The sequence below is a fragment of the Haliotis rubra genome, unplaced genomic scaffold (assembly GCF_003918875.1).
Source record: "Haliotis rubra isolate DU_JTF1 unplaced genomic scaffold, ASM391887v1 Scf621, whole genome shotgun sequence".
Taxonomy (NCBI): domain Eukaryota; kingdom Metazoa; phylum Mollusca; class Gastropoda; order Lepetellida; family Haliotidae; genus Haliotis; species Haliotis rubra.
The window spans coordinates 104,696-125,821 of record NW_025767326.1 but is presented as its reverse complement, the minus strand read 5'-3'; the positions used below and the strand labels follow the sequence as shown (position 1 = coordinate 125,821).

General features: G+C 41.1%; 1 protein-coding gene across 1 annotated transcript in view; it reads left to right on the top strand.

Moving 5' to 3' along the window:
• Positions 1-19,637, top strand: part of LOC124256250 — a 52,420-nt gene extending 32,783 nt beyond the window's left edge. The window contains exons 4-12 of the mRNA XM_046690215.1: positions 6,330-6,442; positions 9,130-9,261; positions 11,389-11,562; positions 13,053-13,123; positions 13,366-13,464; positions 13,649-13,722; positions 14,243-14,397; positions 16,370-16,462; positions 17,662-19,637. Of these exons, the coding sequence (XP_046546171.1) occupies positions 6,330-6,442; positions 9,130-9,261; positions 11,389-11,562; positions 13,053-13,123; positions 13,366-13,464; positions 13,649-13,722; positions 14,243-14,397; positions 16,370-16,462; positions 17,662-17,754 (1,004 nt within the window). The 3' untranslated portion in view covers positions 17,755-19,637. The remainder of the gene's footprint in view (positions 1-6,329; positions 6,443-9,129; positions 9,262-11,388; positions 11,563-13,052; positions 13,124-13,365; positions 13,465-13,648; positions 13,723-14,242; positions 14,398-16,369; positions 16,463-17,661) is intronic.
• Positions 19,638-21,126: the final 1,489 nt, after the last annotated feature.

Sequence of the window (21,126 nt, the reverse complement as noted above, 5' to 3'; positions counted from 1 at the left end):
GGGGATATGCTTGCATGACCAACATGACAAAGGGACATAACTCTCTATAATCACTGTTTTGGTATTTAATGGGTTGAATTCTGAACTCAAAGGCTCAGTCACTATGAGGTTAGATCCATTGGGGACAGGAAGCAGACGGACATTTATTGTAGGGATTATGCTTGCATGACCAACATGACAAAGGGACATAACTCTCTATAATCACTGTGTTGGTATTTAAAGGGTTGAATCTTGATTTCAAAGGCTAAGGTCACCAGGAAGTTTGATTCATTGGGGACGGGAAGCAGACGGACATTTATTGTATGGACATGCTTTTACAATCAGTGTGAAGCCTATTTCTAGTGTCACCCCGCGGCTTATTGCTGGAGTATTGTTAAGAGTGGCATGAAACCATACTCAGTCACTCACTTGTACGACCAATTAAAGGGACTTTACTTGTCTCAACAGTCAAGCTCCATGGTATCTATCTGAACTTCTCACACTGGACACAGGATGTCTAAGATCCCAGAATCAGCACTTACTTACAGTCCCTAAAGTCAGACATGTCTCCTATGGTCAGAGGATCTTTGCCAACACTACAGCATTGCTTTGGAATTCACTGCGAGCTGATGTCAAATATGCTGAATCACTGAACTCTTTCAAGTCCCTTCTAAAAAACTTCTCGATAGCTTTCTATTAGATCTTTTCTTTCTTTTTAACTCCAACTATTTGTAATCTCCTGTATACATTGTACATAGATTTACCCTTTTTGTAGCGACTTGAGCGAGCATTGAATGCACTGATACAGGCAGAGTTATAAATACCCACTATTATTATCATTATTATTATAACTTTCTATACTCACTGCCTTTATATTTAAACAGTTGAATCTTCACCCCAGTGTTGACCCACCACGCCCTAACATCTAGCACATGTCTATGCACATAGCTTCAGATAAATTTTCAACATCAGGGAGTACGTACTCCTTATATTTTCAATATAGGAGTACTGGATAAACTTAAGAGTACATTTTGAGTACTGAATGGAATTTAATGGCGTATCAGTAATCTTGTGTTTCGTTTCATATATGCACCACAACATTGCTAGTCTTGTGTAAACAGGTCAATAAACAATAATAAACAACACTCTTTCAGATACATACGTCTGTAAATGATTCCAAGACCGTACAGCATTGCTGTGGTGCGTATGTGCTACGTTTTCTAAATTATTTCCTACCGTATCGTGCATATTTTTTATCCGTACATACGCCGATACGGCCCTTATCTGGAGCCCTGTAGCTTTATAAGTGCGATTATTTTAAACTCAACTATTACCACCATTTCATGTCATCCATCATGCTTTTTACATCGCCCATGAGGCGTGCAGGGTATAAAACCTTGACCAAAATTATTCCGGATGAAGGGTTGAGGGAATAATAAACCCTGGTCTACCAAGGGGAAAGTAATGACCACTCTTCGGGCATTGACCTCGACGGATGTTATATTTATAAACTGAATCTGAGTATTCAAGGCGTTTCCTAGAGCATCAGAAATAGGGAGAAGCCATAGGTTTGAACGAGAGTTTGTCATGTATTGAGATTACTGGTGCGTAACAGTGAAATGACACATGAACCCAGCCCTTTGTCAGCTTGTCTGATAATGTTATATACGTTAGACCTCAGTTGTAGTGAAAAACTGATGACCTTGGTAACCTTGGTAACTATGGTAGCCTTGTAATGTTTTTGGTCATGAATTGCGGCCATACTTGACTGTATATTTTACAACATTGATGTATATTATCAACGATTTAACTTGTTGTCGCTGAAATCTTGCCATTGGGCATGAACAATTGATTCCTTGATAGTTATTGTAATATGTACTGAAGCTTCCTATCAACAACAGTGCTATCCACCAGAGTATCACAAGCACTTACAAAAAGCCAAGAAGAAATAGATGTGTGTTTATTTTGAGAGTCATTTTGCTTTCGATATTCTGAGACCGCCTCCGTGGTGTAGGGGTTAGAGCGTCCACCGGAGAGAGGAAGGTCGTGGGTTCGAACCTTGACAGTGTCATAGCAAAAGACGTTAAAATATGGTACTTGTTGGTCCCTGCCTGGCGCTTGGCATTAATGGGTACAACAAGGACTAGTCGGCTTGAAGTTAGTATAATGTGTCTGAGTGGGGTATTCACCCTTGACTGCGGCATGGTATCTCAGTGAGCTAGCACTATAAAGCCAGCTTAAGTCTGGGCTAGTACAAGCAGCCGCACATACACATACACACCCATGCACGTCGTCATATGAGCGAAATATTTCAAGCACGACGTTAAACCCAATTTCACCTCACCTCCATAGTCTGAATACAGCATTTGGTGGCGTCAATGTATATACATAAGTATATACATGTAATTATTTTAAACATATGTCAAGTACTGATTCTAGTACTATAGGTTAGCAGCAGCATCTACGGTTACATTGTCAGACATTTGTTCTCAATAAGTGATGAAGATGAGAAGATATTTGCCATGAAGTACCAACCATTCTGTTGTAACAGACAGATGTAACAAATGTTCTATTTAGGATCACACTTTGTTTAGGAAGTACAAATTCAAGTAGTTTTTGTGGTTGGGTCCCATCCGGGATTCAAGCCCACACATTCAGAGTCGCAGAGGCACGAAATCGTCTGCACACAAAGTCAGAGATCTAACCCACCCAGCCACCAAGGCCGCCACTAAAATGGAAATCTGACAACTGTTTATCACGATCAGGTACTTTGTGTACCTGTCTGTATTCATCATTATTTTTGTGTCTGTAATTTTGTAACTCACTCACTTACTCTTTTCATTATTTGATTTTTAAATTTTTAATTTTATCATGTTCACATTTTAGGAAAACTGTTGAAGTAGATCAGTTTTATGGAAAATACAACATTCATATAACCTGTGTGATCTAATCCGATATTATTCTACCACAAGATTTGAAAATATTATAAGCTTTTTATGTTGATTTCCAAATCCCTCTGCTGTCTTTTGGTAGAGAATTATTGTAATCTATTCAGGGTAAAATAATGTATCCCCAGATTAACTTCACAAAATCTTGTAGTTCCATTTCCGTCTCAACATATGTCAAGGGCGAGATTTAGCACAAAGCCAGTACAGAGTAACAGCACAAATAACACCGTCAATAAATTCCATAGCTCCCTCGATCAGGGTCGCTATTGTTATGTTCACACCAGCCCGCCATTGATTGCAGTGTAACATTGTGGAACATGCCTACGTCAATGTATTGTTGATTTCAATCTTGTTATACATTGTTGTACATTTCATTGTTTGGAGCACTTGACACTTGCTGATCAACTGTTGTACATATCAGTCTTATTCCACATTGTGCAAGGCTGGTCATGGGGGATCACATTGAATAGGGCATCATATTTTCTTTATGTGTTTCACGTAGCCACCAAATTCTGAACATGGGTCAGTCAGTCGGGGAAAGAAAAATAAACTTAATAAAGACAAAATTATCTGAATGATGTTATTGATTCTCATTTATTGCAATTCTTATTACAATTTGTCGCCTTCTTTTGACTTGCGGCAGCGACTGATTGAAAGATAAACATGTTATGTGATGATTTGGTATGTGTTAGGTTTGAGTCTGCAGTGTGGGAATGAAAAAAAAGTTTTGTGTGGGAGTTGGCAATAAAATTAGAAGGGTCGGTCGAGCAATAAGAAACACAGAAAGTAAAAAAACCAAAACAACAAATGAACAACTAACTAGTTTTGTTAAATGAGTGATTGAGTTAGGATTTTCAATCATATCTGCAGTATTTCAACCATATGGTGATTTGTGAATGTTGAAGGTGGTGTCCTTAGGGCTAGGATTAATATTTTTGTGGCTTACTGCTGCATTTTGAAACCTTTTGCAGTAGTCGATGTTGCTGGTTTGTTTGTGACCCTGCAGCGGAATATCAGTTATGTAATGTTTACAAAAACATATCACGTCCACCATTGAGTTCACTTGGTATAATGAGATGCAGGAAGCATGACACACATATCTATCAAGTCTATAGTGTACTTCCCAACTTCACAAATGCCACTCAAAATACATTGTTGCTTGGTACAAGAATCTGTATTGAAACATCACACTCACGAAATATATAGTAGTTGTTATCCATGAGGTTTTGTTAAACTTTCCAACTTCTAAAATGCCACTCAAAGAAATCAAATTTTGTTGTTCAAACAATTTTTGTGCAGCTAATATGTGTAGTATGACATTAAGCACTTTGCGTGTGCCTTGGTATGAAATAGAATGATTATAAATGGAACTCTTATAGTTATTATTTAATTATGATGCAAGCTTCATTTTATCCCCGACTCATCATATTTTAGTTTTCAATGAAGTGTTCTGCTGCATTTCAGGGGTGGAAATAACCCATTGCCCGACGCCCCAATCCAGTGTTTTTTTCTGTCGGGCAAGCAAATTTGTATATCACACTATACCGGTGTCCAGTTGACTTTCCAATGTTAATTATGTTGTTTATTTAAAAAATCAGCAAGAAAACGGTTGGTATACTGGAAAAAATATCAGGGCAAGTGACTTTACATGTGCCACTATACCGGAGTACACTATCAATTTTAAAGTTATTTCCACCCCTGCATTTATTTTCAGTGGGTATCAGCCATCAGGGTTTTACCTCGGCTCACAAACACGGGGGTCCTAGGGGGGTCCTAGGGACCCCTAATTATTAGTTGTAAGGGTCCTGGCAGGCAGTATAAGGGTCCTGTGCAGGAACAATGTATATAACTGTGGGTTTTGATAATATCTTTAGAGGCTGGAATCAATCGTTGATCCTGTGGACTGATGGATGAAATGATGCATGTAACTGCTCTGAAAGAAACAACCAAACACTTAGCAAAGTCATAGATGTGTTGTCGGGGACAGTACATAATAGTGTGTGTCCCTCTGGATGCAGTGAATTGTTTTTCCAGCAACTTATTCTTGTTGTTAGGTTCAGCTGAACACGGATGACTGGGCTTGTGACTGGTTGATACTGTGTCATGGTAACCTGGTTGTGTAGATGGGGTGTTCCTCTTATGCTAGTCATTATTGTTAAAGGTTTATAATCACCAGACCATATTAATTAGCAAGACAATGGGGGGGATTACAGGGGATTTCCACCAAGGATGACCAAGCCAAGAAAGCCAACTGATTTAGACTATCATTTGTATTTTTTATGTTCAGCAAGTATTTGCTTACATATAAAAAATGATAAATTACTTATCACAATCATCATACATATCAATAACAAACATAAATGTAAACAATGATGGTTGATGCACAATGGAGCATACACAACATGAGAAACTGCGTCCCCATACTGTCTCATAGTCTTCCTTCCTGTATTCAGGCCAGCTGTATCGAAATGATTCCATATCTGACGACTGACACCCTCAGCATTGTTAGTTATTGCTGTTCTCCATACCTGTATGTAATAACTGAACCAAAATCATTCCTTCTATTTATTTACTGCTGGTGAACACTGCTAACAAACGAGCACCTACTACGCCATGTGGGATTAGTTAAACAAACGAATCCTGTCGACCATGCCTCATAATCCTCTTAATCCCTAAATAAACAACTTTCCCGACTGGCAAAAGAGGATACCACTGGGTAGATGATTGCTTATGATATGAATCACTGGCTTGTCTGGTCCGGATATTGTTATTTACAAGTGCTGTCATGATGCCAGAATACTGCAGTGTTGGACAGTAGTGGTGGTCCGATTAATTGAAATAATCGAAGACTGGTCGCAGTGACTAAACGACCAAGCAATCGATCATGTTTTCTCATAATCGAACACAAACAATTCTGGAAAACTTTTTGCATTAACAAGATTTTTCACAAGTTTGGTTTTGTCTGTTACATTTCATAAGCACTACAAGCTCGTTCCAAGTCATGATTGAATTTATCTTAAAGACTCCAAGAAATTAATTATTTCTAACATACTAGTCATCCTTTAAAGATGTGCAATTTGCAACAAAAAAATCAAAGAAGTACATTTTTTTTCTTTTTGTTTTTGCGCAACCAAAAATAACCAGGAAAATTTCATAAATGACGCTAGCCAATTATTTTCGATGATTGATCGGTTGTAATGAACCAATCATCAATTATGGGATTTTAACCAATTCCCAACACTATTAGACAGGTGGTGAATGGTAGTGTCATTATTGTGTCAGTGGCTTGATATTCCTGTGCCCAATTTGCATTGGTCAGTGTGGACCAGTGTATGAAATAAGCCAACTTCAAACTGTCCAGTGATTGGCCGACTCAGTTGACCGTGATTCCCTCTGTTGCAGATGCTCTACAGATGGTGCAGATCTCCTACGCCCTGACTCTGTCGGCATCCAAGATTCCCTTCAGTAAGCGTGACCGTGATGACAAAGTGTTCGAGGCCATGGTTACCAGCATGGTAAGGGTGTATGACATGAACAGTCAGGGAAGGTTGTACTCTCGTCAAGCTGATGCAATCACATCAGTGTGGGTGCACCTGTAAATTTGGTTGTCCAAAGAGATCTTGGTTAGAATTGATCTTCAGCAATTTATGCTTATCATAAGGGTGAGTTTAGTTTTACGCCGCACTCAGTAATATTCTAGCTATATGGCAGCGGTCTGTAAATAATCGTGTCTGGACCAGACAATCCAGTGATCAACAGCATGAGCATCGGTCTGCTCAATTGGGAACCGATGACATGTGTCAACCAAGTCGGCGAGCCTGACCACCTGATCCCGTTAGTTGCCTCTTAGCTTATCATAAGAGGCAACTAACAGGATTGGGTGGTCAGGTTGATCCATGTCATTGTATATAATATACAATACTCTTGATGTCAATCACTTGATTTTCTGGTCCAGATTTGATTACTTAGAGACTCCTGTCATGAAACTGTAATATTACTGAACGAACAAATTATCAAATATTGATTCTTCTTGATGCTGTTGTTAACTGGAAGTGCTTTAACAAAGTCTTAATCAGCCCATTGCTAAAAAGTAGCTGATAAAGATGATCACAGACTTTCAGCCAAACTAAATTAATTATTAGATTCTCATTCAAAGTAAAAACAATGTGAACTGGCAGTCATTTTATCGTGTTCCAGTTGTTATTTTACATGTCGTTCAATGCAGCTGTGTAGACTGTCGACAGATGTGATTCACGCCAAATGTTAATGGCTGCTTACATGATGGCTCTGTGTGGTACGTTTCACCAATAAACACACAAAGCAACACAATTTACATACTGTCCTGTGCAGGTACTCTGGACCTGTAAAATGATGGGAGGCCAGATGTTGATAGGGAGAAAAGCAGTAAATGACAACCATTATGATTTTGGTGTTAACATATGCATGAAATATGGAAGCAAATTCTTGATGCACCAGTAACATGAAGCATAAGAAGTGCCCAGTGGTAAAACATGTCTTGAAGCGTTCACTCGTCACGCCAAACATCCGTGTTCGATTCCCTACATGGGTACAATGTGTGAAGCCCATTTTCTGGTGTCTCCCGCCGTGATATTGCTGGAATATTGCTAAAAGCGGCGTAAAACTCACATTTACTCATAAGAAGAACTGGTTAATGAGAGCCATGCTTTCAATTCTAATAGTGCTAAAATATCCATCAAACTGTCATATGGAGTGGCAGTATTAATACGAAACACAACAGTCGCGGTGACATCATCAAGTATATTGCTTACTATTCATACCTAGTGTGACCTTCCACACAAACGTTTACCCGTGAAGGTCTGGGTTAGAATGAACCTTCAGTAACCCATGCTTGTCGTAAGAGGCGACTAACGGGATCGGGTGGTCAGGCTCGCTGACTTGGTTGACACATGTCATCGGTTCCCAATTATGCAGATCGATGCTCATGCTGTTGATCACTGGATTGTCTGGTCCAGACTTGATTATTTACAGACCGCCGCAATAGAGCTGGAATATTACTGATTGCGGTGTAAAACTAAACTTACTCACTCACTCCACACAAACGTTTAAATCTTACTAGTTGATTACCAAGGCAATGATGATAATGAGAAAAAGATTAAACCTGTAATCATTTAACTTTCTAAAACTGTAAACTTCTGACACAGATGTATATGAGTTTTGCCTGAAGCGTGACTCACATATGAATATATTCCAATCAGTAAAGCAGGCCATCATTATCGGACCTTAGGTCCTCCCCAATAATGGATATTGATTTTGTTCTCACACATCGATGTGATGCCTGTTATCACATACTACTCCAAAGCTTCAGCTAGATGCTAAATTATGAGAATCATGTTTTTTAATCCTAAATTTAAATCATCCGAATTGTTTATTGAGAACATGCTGTTTCAGTTTGGAATCGACACTCACTCACTCACTCACTCACTCACTCACTCACTCACTCACTCACTCACTCACTCACTCACTCACTCACTCACTCACTCACTCACTCACTCACTCACTCACTTCACCAAATCACCCACCCTCCCACCCAAACTCAACTCACTCACTCAGTTTCGTTTGCACAGCTGTAGAAAACATTCGTAGAATCATGTTTTTTTATTCCATAGGTTAAATCATCTAAACTGTTTATTGAAAACATGCTGGTAGGGCTGTAACGATGCATCGAACTATAGATAGATTGCAATTTTGAGTCTCCGATAGCAATTAATCGATGATAGACACGAAAAATCAATGCAGGGATAGTATGTGTGATTATCAATAGTTTAGTAATTGACTTCCGTTGATAAATGCGCAGTGCACAATACAGGATGATTGGGTGCAGACTTGCAGCTTCATTGCGTATATGTTTTAACTGTTTACTTGATCTGGGTTTAGTAATAATAATACTGAGGGTACTTATACTGGGCAATACTCTGTACCACTAGGGGGCGTGCTCAAAGCGTGCTAAAACATTTAAAAACAAACACATCAAAAGTCACATGAATCTGTATGGTAGAAGATAGTTTCTTGTCAGTTATTAAATAAAAGAGACTGAAACTACTTCAACCTGATTTTATTTCATATAAACTATATATTTAATAGTTGGTGGCAATAAACTATCGCTATCGCAATAGGATGTTGTTTCCCCCTCAATAGTCACCCCTACATACTGTTGTTTCAGTTCGGCATCGAGACCCAGATATCCTACGATGGTTTTGAGAGCTGGCTGAAGTGGAACTGTCCTCATCTCTTCTGTGGTGTACACAACTGGGTCTACTTGATCCTCACGGGATCAACTCTGCCATCAGAACTGGTAAGACACTCACAGTTTCATTGTATCGACCATGTCTCCAATATGGTGCAGACATGGTTGTCTAAGGGAGATAACTCTCACAATGGAAATGTTTTTCAAGTGCTATGCATTAGCATGACAATTATGAGAGGATATAATTCTGTTGAAATCTCCTGGCATTAAGTGGGGCATACTGTGTGAAATTGGAACAGATTTTCCTCAGCAACTATACTGAAGGTACATATAGTATGACCAGAAATTATTGAGAATTGTAGGAATATGTTTAATTGGATTTCTAGTATAAACAACCTTGACCAGCTATCAAGTGCTTGGTTTTATTCAAGAGAGACAACTCTGTTAATACTTTTTCATTAGTTTGTGAAGAGTTATCCCCTTAGTTTACTTGCTAGCAGACAACATTTTCAGTGATCCTCAGTATGGATGATTTAGAGAAGAGGAAGTTGATTTTAGAGTATTATAACAAGGACATCAGATCAGCTAAAGTGATTTCAAGTAGAACAGGCATCCCTTTGTCCACTGTTTATTGTGTTTTGAAAAATATTGCAAATGGATATGGCACTGAGCACCAGGGAGGCCTCAGGTAGGCCCAGAAAATTGACTGTCGGTGACAGGAGTATATTTTGTTTCTAAAACAAACGAAGGAGTTTAGAAAACTTAAGGCTGGATAGGATTGATAGAGGAATTGTGGCTGTCTGTAAGGAGACAATTAGAAGTGAGCTGCATGCAATGGGTTGGCAGAAAAGTTGAGGAATTCCATCACGGATCATGAAACCTGAACAAAAGGAGCGAAGGTTGAACTGGTGCTTACAGCATAGAAATTTTAACTGGGACAATGTGATTTTCTCAGATGAAAGTTCTGTGTGGCTGTTTCCTAATACACTGAAATTCTGGACCAAACAAACTGAAAAACCTTTGTATCAGCGCCCAAAGTACAGTCCAAAATTGAACGTGTGGGGTGGCATATCTGTGTTAGGGGCAAGGCCCCTCTGTGTATTTGAAGGGAATATGAACAGTGAGCGGTACACAGATATTCTCGAGGGACATTTACTTCCATCTGCTCATGTGTTCTTTGGAAATATTTGGATTTTCCAGCAGGACAACGACCCAAAACATCGTTCAAAGCATTCACAGGCCTGGTTTCGGACCCAAAATATGACATTATTAGATTGGCCAAGCTATAGCTCTGACCTAAATCCAATAGAAAATGTTTGGGGACTTATGAAGGAAAGTGTCAATAAGAAAAATCTGACAAATATTGGTGAAATGAAAGAAGAGGTGGTCCGATATTGGGACAGCATGGACCACGACTTTCTAACTTCTTTGATCAGTAGTATGCCCCGCCGCGTTGAAGCCTGCATTGCTGCCCATGGTGACTTGACCAAATACAAACTGTTCACCTGTCTTTGAATCTGGAGTTATGTTCTGCTAATATACACATTTAATATGTGAGTAATGAGTGAAAAAATTCTAAAAAATTCTAATCTTAAATTCTCAATAATTTCTGGTTGTACTGTAAATGAAAGTTTTAATGCTTAGTTCAGAGATATTTGTCACGACTGAATATTTTGCTTTCATTTTGGTACAACGTATATCAAGGTGTATGTTCTGTATAAACCGCATCCCAAATTGTTTAATAATTACATTTGATATCTTATGGATGCAAATATATTCGTTCCAAGAGTTTATGATTGAAAGAATTAATAATTACCCATCATGGCCTGTTAGTTTCGAAGCATTACATTCATTAAAACTTCATTTTCAAGAAAAAAATGTTTTATCGTGATTTTAAGAAATTTTCAAGCTTATCTCAGAGATTGTCATCAAGACTGATATTGAACGTAAAACCACTGGAATGTCCCCTATGGCAGTGGAATAGTGGTAACTGTCTTTACTTTTTGCTGTTATTATTTTCCCTAGTCCGTTCCTTGAGGGGGGGTAGGGTAGCCTAGTGTTTAAATTATTTGTTTGTCAACCCTAAGACCCGGTTCAATTCCCCACATTGGTACAATGTGTGAAGCTCATTTCTGGTGTCCCCCGCCGTGATATTGCTTTAATACTTCTTAAAGTGATGAAAAAAACATACTTACTCACTCACTCACTCTCTCATCCTTGTGATGTGTTTGACAGGAGACAGCACCAGTGCCACAGCTGGAGGGCTTTGTGGAGGGCAGGTACAGCGTCACCATGGGCATGCTGTGGTTGTTGTCAGCGACGCTGCCCCAAGTCTACACTCACACCCCTCAGCAGGAACAACAGTCCTCCAACCCTCTCATAAACTCCTACCATCTCATCATGAAACTGGTGAGTAGCTTCTCCTTAGGAAGCGGGGGGTAGGGATAGGAAAGTGTTTTGGGGTTAGTATAGTGGATAGTGGTAGCAGTCCTGTAATCATCTCATGAATTCCTCCAATCCTTTCAGGAAGCTAGTGACTGAAGTATTATAGGGAGTGGGGATAGAATAGAGAATAAGGGTTGTGGTAGAATAGTGGATGGGGTTAGAATAGTGGGTGGGGGCAGAATAGTGGATGGGGTTAAAATAGTGGGTAGGGGCAGAATAGTGGATGGGGTAGAGATAGTGGGTTGGGTTAGAATCATGGGGGTAGAATAGTGGATGGGGGTAGAATAGTGGATAGGGGTAAAATAGTGGGTATGGGTAGAATAGTGGGTATGGGTAGAATCATAGTGGATGGGGTAGAATAGTGGGTAGGGGTAGAATAGTGGATGGGTGTAGAATAGTGGGTTGGGGTAGAATAGTGGGTTTGGGTAGAATATTGGATGGGGGTAGAATAGTGGGTATGGAATATGGGTAGATAGTGGATGGGTATGGGTAGGTAGAATAGTGGGTGATGGGGGGTAGAATAGTGGGTAAGGGTAGAATAATAGTGGAATAGTGGGTAGGGTAGAATAGTGGGTGGGGTAGAATAGTGGGTGGGGATAGAATAGTGGGTATGGATGGTAGATTCATGGGTATGGGGTAGAATAGTGGATGTGGGTGGGGGTAGAATAGTGGTGGGGGGTAGGTGGGTATGGGTAGAACTATAGGTATGGGTAGAATAGTGGATGGGGTAGAATAGTGGGTAGGGGTAGAAATAGTGGGGCAGAATAGTGGGTGAGGGTAGAATAGTGGGCAGGGGGTAGAATATTGGGTGGGGGTAGAGTAGTGGGTGGGGTAGAATAGTGGGTGGGGGTAGAGTATCGGGTGGGGGTAGAATAGTGTGTGAGGGTAGAATAGTGTAAATAGTAGAGAGTATTGGCAGGGGGTAGTATATATAATAAGTAGGGATAGAGCATAGTGGGTGGGGGTAGTATATATAATTGGGTAGGGTAGAATAGTGGGTGGGGTAGAATAGTGGGTGGGTGTGTAGAGGTAGAATAGTGGTGGGGGTAGGGGTGGGGTAGAATAGTGGGGGTAGAGTAACGGTAGGAGGTGGAATAGTGGGTGGGTGTAGAATAGTGTGTAGGAGTAGAATGGTCACAATTAATGTGTCATCTTTTGTTTTGAATTACCTTGGTTATATAGGTTCCACTTCAGAGTTGTAGATCAGAGGAGATACTTCTTTGTTTTGAAAATGACAGTCAAGGCATCACAAATAGGAGTCAGTGGACCCATGTTGCCAAATGAAAATTTGCGAAAAAGAATTAAAAATCAGTGGTAAGACACCCAGAATCTGTCAAAAGGCTTCATGTTAGCACTCTGAGAAAATAGGTTGGTGATCAGATCAGTGAAGACATCTGTTACAAACATAATCCGACTTCTCGGAGAGTGACCCTCGTTTGGTGTTGGTCTTTCAGGCTCGTCTGTCAAGGTGCCAGAGCTGGGCACTCCTTTACAACAGTGATGACCATGGACTTTCCATAAACAGGTAACCATGGTAACACCTACTTGTCATACATGGTCTCACTGCATACATAAATGTCATCATGGAACTATCTCTAAAGCTATCAGCCCTGAATATTTTTTCATCAAGTAATGAAGCCAGTTTAGTTGAGCTTCCTGATGGTAACACAGCAAACATTAAACAACAATTACATTATTGATTTTGGATTTTTGATCTTTTAGATATTTTATTATTTATTTTAATATCATCTCCTTTTTTTCACACAGATTTAACCACCATGTGTCTTCCTATATGGGCCCCACCATCACCCTTGTAGCGTTCGAAGGAAGAAATCTGTACTGTATTGCTATGGATACGGGACTACGGTATGGACCGTTATTTTGATAATGAATATATGTACCATTACCAGTTGCCATGGCTACAGATGACGTCATGTGTAATCAATATGTCTACCTCTTTTCTGTGTGTGTAAAACTTGCCACGTGTAGAATTATGCACGTGCTATGTGTGATGTTGTATCATTTGGTCATGTGTTTATCTTTGTGACAGAGAGGGTGACACACGGTTTGGAGGCGAGGACTGTATGCTGATACAGATATGTCCGGTGTACAGGGTCATTCAGGGTGAGTTCTACATACGGATCAGTCTCCTACCCAGAGTTCCATGAAAAGTCTGGTCACGTGTACATTTATGTAAAAAGTTAGTGACCCCACTGCATGTCATATACAAAATGAATGATCCCCCCTCCCATAATTTTTAAGCATAATTTTAAAATACATTTTTGTACAAAATTGATGGGAACACACACACACACACACACACACACACACACACACACACACACACACACACACACACACACACACACACACACACACACACACACACACACACACACACACACACACACACACACACACACACACACACACACACACCATAATTATGAACGGTCTTTTATATGCTTTGATATTGTGTCAGTGATGAGTTCAAACAAAGGTCAAGGTCACTTATGAACAAGTAATTCCGATGAACAAACAATGTTATCGTACAACTAGAAATAATGTTTTGTACAAGTCTAATTAACAAAACTGTAAGAGACACTTTCCCAATTTTTTCGAATGATTGCTGTTTTCTCTGCAGCGGGGGAGAAGATGTTGCTGTACAATGACCTGAGCCGAAGTCTGCCCAGGGGTATCGAGATTGGAAAGGATGTGCGAAGTCCAGTGCTGTTCATACCACACGAGTTCGACTGCGTCAAACATTATGGCGTCATGTGTAATCTGCAGAAAATAGAGGTGGGTGATGCAGGAGGGATGTTCACAGTAACCATAGTTACAATGGCGTCAACCTGTGAATATCTGGGTTATAAATGGTCTTCAGTAACCCATGCTTGTCGTAAGAGGCGACTAACGGGATCGGGTGGTCAGGCTCGCTGACTTGCTTGACACATCGTATCCCAATTGTGTGTAACGGTGCTCATGATGGTGATCACAGGATTGTCTGGTACAGATTCGATTATTTACAGACCACCGCCATTAAGCTGGAATATTGCTGAGTGCGGCATTGGACAACAAACCAACCAACCAACAATGGTTTCATGTGTAATCTGTAGAAGACAGAAGTAGACGATGCAGCAGGGTGGTTGACAGTTGCCATGGTTACACTGGTGCCATGAGAACAAAGTGTTGACTTACCTTTACTGATATGTACTGAGATGCATGTGCTACTTCCCAATTCAATCAAAATTCCTAAGTTTGAGGTTGGAGAATTGACCATATTTGGTTTCTTAAAACACAGGGCCTGTTGATTAGTTGATCTGGACAATCCTCAGCTGATTATGTTTAAGACTGACTGACTGACTGAGTTTGGTTTTACGCCACTTTTAGCAATATTCCAGCAACATCACGGCTGGGGACACCAGAAATGGGCTTCACACATTGTGCCCATGTGGGGATTCGAACCCGGGTCTTCGGCGTGACAAGCCAACGCTTTAACCATTAGGCTACCCCAATATTCCAGCCATATGGTAGCTGTCTTTACGTAAACAAGTTTGAACCAGACAATCCAGTGATCAACAACATGAGCATCGACCTAGGCAATTGGGATACAATGACATGTGTCAACCAAGTCAGCGAGTCTGACTGCCCGATCCTGTTAGTTGCCTCTTACGACAAGCATGGGTTACTGAAGACCAGCTCTAGCGTGGGTCTTCATGGGTCTCTCAAATGATACTTATTAAATAAACCACTGGATTGTCTGGTTCAGACTCAATTATTTCTGATTGCTCGTTTGGTTTAAATATTGCTGATTGATGTGTAAGATGACTAAACCGGCTCAGTCTTTCGTTGTGTTGGGTAGGTTTGGGGCTGTGGAGGATCGTCAGTGAAGGATGCTGGTTGATGTGTAAAATGACTAAATCCGCACAGTCTTTCGTTGTGAGTAGTTGTGTGTTTTGTTGGGTAGGTGTGGGGCTGTGGAGGATCGTCAGTGAAGGATGCTTCCCTTCGCCAGAGTAGCTGTGTGTTTTGTTGGGTAGGTGTGGGCTGTGGAGGATCGACAGTGAAGGATGCTGGTTGATGTGTAAAATGACTAAATCCGCACAGTCTTTCGTTGTGAGTAGTTGTGTGTTTTGTTGGGTAGGTGTGGGGCTGTGGAGGATCGTCAGTGAAGGATGCTGGTTGATGTGTAAAATGACTAAATTCGCACAGTGTTTCGTTGTGAGTAGTTGTGTGTTATGTTGGGTAGGTGTGGGGCTGTGGAGGATCGTCAGTGAAGGATGCTGGTTGATGTGTAAAATGACTAAATCCGCACAGTCTTTCGTTGTGAGTAGTTGTGTGTTTTGTTGGGTAGGTGTGGGGCTGTGGAGGATCGACAGTGAAGGATGCTGGTTGATGTGTAAAATGACTAAATCCGCACAGTCTTTCGTTGTGAGTAGTTGTGTGTTTTGTTGGGTAGGTGTGGGGCTGTGGAGGATCGACAGTGAAGGATGCTGGTTGATGTGTAAAATGACTAAATCCGCACAGTCTTTCGTTGTGAGTAGTTGTGTGTTATGTTGGGTAGGTGTGGGGCTGTGGAGGATCGACAGTGAAGGATGCTGGCTGATGTAAAATGACTAACCGCATTAGCCTTTCGCTGTGAGTAGTTGTGTGTTGGTGTTGGCAGGTGTGGGGCTGTGGAGGATCGACAGTGAAGGATGCTGGTTGATGTGTAAAATGACTAAATCCGCACAGTCTTTCGTTGTGAGTAGTTGTGTGTTATGTTGGGTAGGTGTGGGGCTGTGGAGGATCGACAGTGAAGGATGCTCAGCTGAAACAGAAGCAGTGGGAGGCTCGGGACACTCAGAGACACGCCCAAAGAAAGGTGAGGAGTCCGGGGTGTGGGGAGACACTGTGGGTGGGGAGAGACACTGTGGGTGGGGAGAGACACTGTGGGTGGAGGAGAGACACTGTGGGTGGGAGAGACATGCCCAGAGGAAGGTGAGGAGTCCAAGGGTGTGGGGGGAGACACTGTGGGTGGGGAGAGACACTGTGGGTGGAGGAGAGACACTGTGGGTGGGGAGAGACATGCCCAGAGGAACTTGAGGAGTCCGTGAGTGTGGGAGAGACACTGTGGGTGGGGAGAGACATGCCCAGAGGAAGGTGAGGAGTCCGTAAGGGTGGAGGAGAGACATGCCAGGAGGAAGGTGAGGAGTCCGTGGGTGTAGGGGGAGATGCACAAAGGGAGGTGAGGGAGACCATGGGTGGGGAGAGACACTGGGCTTGGGGAGTGACGGCACAGAGGTGGTTGTGGGAAGACCAGGGTGGGGAGAGACACTGGGCTGAGGGAGTGACGCACAGAGGGTTGTGGAAGACCAGGGGTGGGGGAGAGACACTGGGGTGAGGGAGTGACGTGCACAGAGGTGGTTGTGGAAGACCTGGGGTGGGGTAGAGACACTGGGGTGAGGGAGTGACGTGCACAGAGGTGGTTGTGGAAGACCTGGGCTGGTCCCTTTTAGTTCATTTTAATTGTTTACTCTGTGTCTTTTTCCGAACCCGGGATGAACCGCAGGTCAGCTGTATTATATTATACTAGAGTAATTCATGCTGTGGAGGAGCGGTGGGGCAGCCTAGTGGGTAAAGCGTTCCCTCATCATGCCAATACCAGGGTTCGATTTCCCACATGGATACAATGTGTGAAGCCCATTTCTAGTGTCCCCTGCCATGATATTGCGGGAATAAAAACGGCTTAAATCTAAACGCACTAACTCATTCAAGTTGTGGAAATTTTCTCATCAATAAGTAATAATAATAATAATAATTGATTTATAGAACGCCTATTTCCAAAAGATATTGCTCAATGGCGCTATAAAGAGAAGAGATTGTAGACAATGTCTATGGAAAAGAGAGTTTGAACAGATGAGTTTTGAGGGCAGTTTTGAAAGCATCAGCAATTTCTATTTCTTTAGTAGTAGAATGTTCCAGAGATAGGGCTGCAATCAATGCCAATCAATATTTCGTGTAATAAAGCCATTTCTTCTTCATGAACAACCTGAATCTTTTAATGTTTCTTGTTTATTCCAGTTGCGTTTGGAGACGGAGAACTGGGGTGAAAACCCTGACAAGCAGATCCTGGAGTGGGGCGGAGTCAGGGGAGGCCACTCTTACAACCGATAAAACCAGCCACATTCCAGAAGATGGTGCTAATCACAGACAATTGGATGGACAGCTGAATATTTAATTGTGGTATTTTAGCCAAGTGTCGTACTTTAGGATCACACAAAAGTTTTCAGCCATCAACTCAAATCAGTGCGTTTGGCATGTCAGGTGGTGTTTTTAAAACCTCTTCTTATAAAAATGTCCGTAGTAGACTGTCCCAAGTCTGTTTCCAGAATTTGTGAAAACAGCATTGGGGGTATGTGATACTTTGTCTCTGTCTGTTCAACTGCTAAAGTGATATACTCTGCTGTGCGGAGTTACATGTCTTAATCGAGCCAGGATCTGCTGACTTTAATCCCAAAAATTCATCTGTTTATGGTCCTAGATTTGATCACGTGTGTGGAGCATTCCTTCCTCATCTGCTGATGGTCATGAAAATATTGTAAGCAGCATAAAATCTCGTCCAGTAAATGATATGTTCCGTGATCCAGTTTATCTGACATGTTGATGCAGCTTCCACAAGAAAGAGACAGTGGCAGCCATTTTTTTTAGCATCTCCATTGACACCTCCGGCTGTGATAATGGTTGGAAGTCCTATTCCACAATTTTATGGCATGTTGTTAAAGTCCCTGCTATTTGTTTTATTATGAAGATTTATTTTATTGTACATATTGTGTGTCATGAAATTGTTGTTTTAAAAAGATATAATCGCACTGGGAACTCTGATAAACATAATTTCTTCATACCATAATGTGAAGGATTAAGCAGCTAATGCGGTTGTAAGCGTTTCCTGTAGGATTATTATATGTGAAGGAAGTTCTTCATCATCTTTGAATAGGCCACAAGAAGTTAATTATGAAAGTTTCATCCTTGCCCTAGGGTGGTGGGGTAGTGTTTGCTCGTGACGCTGAAGACACAGGTTCAATTCCCCACATGGGTACAATGTGTGAAGCCCATTTCTGGTATCCCCTACCATGATATTGCTGGAATATTGCTAAAAGCGGCGTAAAACTAAACTCACTCACTTGTTCACTCCCTCCTCCTTGCCCTCTGTGGCCAAATGGATACTGCTCCTGCTTGGAGGCTGGAAGGTTTAGTTTGATCCCAGGTCAGGTCCTACCAAAATACATGTTGTTACCTTGCCTGGCTTTTGAATATTGGGTTGAAACATGGACTAGCTGGTTTGGAGGCTCTGTGTATTGTGTATGAATGGAGTGACTTTGTTCAACTGCCCAGGGCAGAAATCAGTTGAAGTTCAGCAGCGTTGATCACATAGTCCATAGATAGGTGATCGTGTATGGCAGCTTGACTCCTGCGTTTCTAGTACTGATCCACCCAACAAGGAAGCACACGTGACACATGTGGTCTCACCTAAGGTAAATAAGTTTGTTCAAAACTGTCTCTGTTCACCCATTAGAATATGGGTACCCGGTGGGATGAGTCATGTGACTATTAACCCACAGGCAGGGTATCCAGGGTAAATAATGTCCATTATGTTGTGTGCTTAGAACATGCCCATGTTCAGCTCTAATAAGTGGCCTTATTATTATTATTATCATCATATTACCCTTGATAAGAGAGGATGATCCCAACTGCAATATTTCTCCAATAATCAGAATGATTGAAAACCAGGTTTGAGGGTATCTCTTTGTTTATTGAGTTCCCTACACTGACAGCTTCTTTCCCAGTGAAGTCTTTTTGTTGTGTTTGAGTTGCATGTGGTGTGTTAGAGCTTTTGGTGCTGTTTAAGGTTGATCATGAGACAGGCATGTGATAATAGCTATATCAGTTATGTTTAGCAATCAGATGAGCAAGTCCCAAACACATTTTATCACTTAACATTGTTGTTTTAATAATGTAGTATACTTTATTTTCTCAATAAACATAGCTTTTCTCTTCCACTTGTAGTGTCTTGGGTTATCATCGATGCAATAGACGTGCCGTCACCCACTCCTCGGCCCACCTGCACAAAGCAGTCGTAGCACTAAGCTTTGAGTTACTCCCATACATAGGCTCACACTTGTATTCACCTCATGACAGCTTTCGGCAGGTGGGCCAAGACATCACTGTGTATTTATTATCACTGTGTTGAGCGTATTTGTCCATACCTATTTCATATTTTTGCCAACCCGTGAAGGTCCGGGTTAGAATATTGATCTTGAGTAACCCATGCTTGTTGTAAGAGGTGACTAACAGGATCGGGTGGTCAGGCTCGCTGGCTTGGTTGACACATGTCATCGGTTCCCAATTACGCATATCGATGCTCATACTGTTGATCACTGGATTGTCTGGTCCAGACTCCATTATTTAAAGACTGCCACCATATAGCTGGAATATTGCTGAGTGCGGTGTAAAACTAAACTCACTCACTCACTCCACACAAACGTTTAAATCTTACTAGTTGATTACCAAGGCAATGATGATAATGAGAAAAAGATTAAACCTGTAATCATTTAACTTTCTAAAACTGTAAAACTGTAAAACTCCAATTGCGACAATCCAGACTGGATTAGTTACAGACCGCCACCATATAGCTGGAATATTGCTCGGTGCGCGTTTAATACCCAACAAACAAAGTTATTATCAGCAGTATATCTGTAGGGGTTAATATAGGTTGGCAGAGAGAGTGTTAACAGTGTTATATAGAATTGCGTAGATTGATGCTCATGATGTTGACCACTAGATTGTCTGGCAGAATGATGTCATATATCTGGAATATTGCTGAGTGCGGCGTTAAACAACAAAGAAACAGTGATTTCCATAAAATATTGTTGCACATTGGATAGTAGAGATATAAACCAAGCAGATAAAATCTGTTGAAGCACCTGTAAAAGATACTTTACTGAAGTGCTATCTGTATTTTGATGCTGTGATTGACCATGGTGTATAGAAGCAGTGTATTATAGATATATGTCACTTACTAGTCTAATAGTAAACTAGACCGGCTAGTAGATCAATATCATAGAATTTCACCAGCAAGACAGACTAGTAATAGACTAGAAAGATTAGTTGCTTATCAGCATTGTGGAATTTAACCTCCCAGGCTTGTAGTGAATGAGAAGTACTCAGCTGTACTTGCAAGACAGACTAGTAAGACACGAGACAGGCTAGTAACATCTGTCTCCTAATGTACCAAATCAGACTGGCTAGTACAGTACGCAGCCTGCGAGGCCACCTAGTGGCTCACCAGCATGATCCTATCAGACAGGTAGTAGTGAATCTGTTAGTATGTTATCATGAATTATGTTTTGAATTGACTGTTTAAAAATCGTTATGACTGCTGTGCACGTTTGGAGGTTTGATAAACATCTCCCACAATAATCATGGGAGCATATCTTTTACTGTACGCGTCTCATTAACTTAATGTCATAATAATGTAGTATTGCTGTT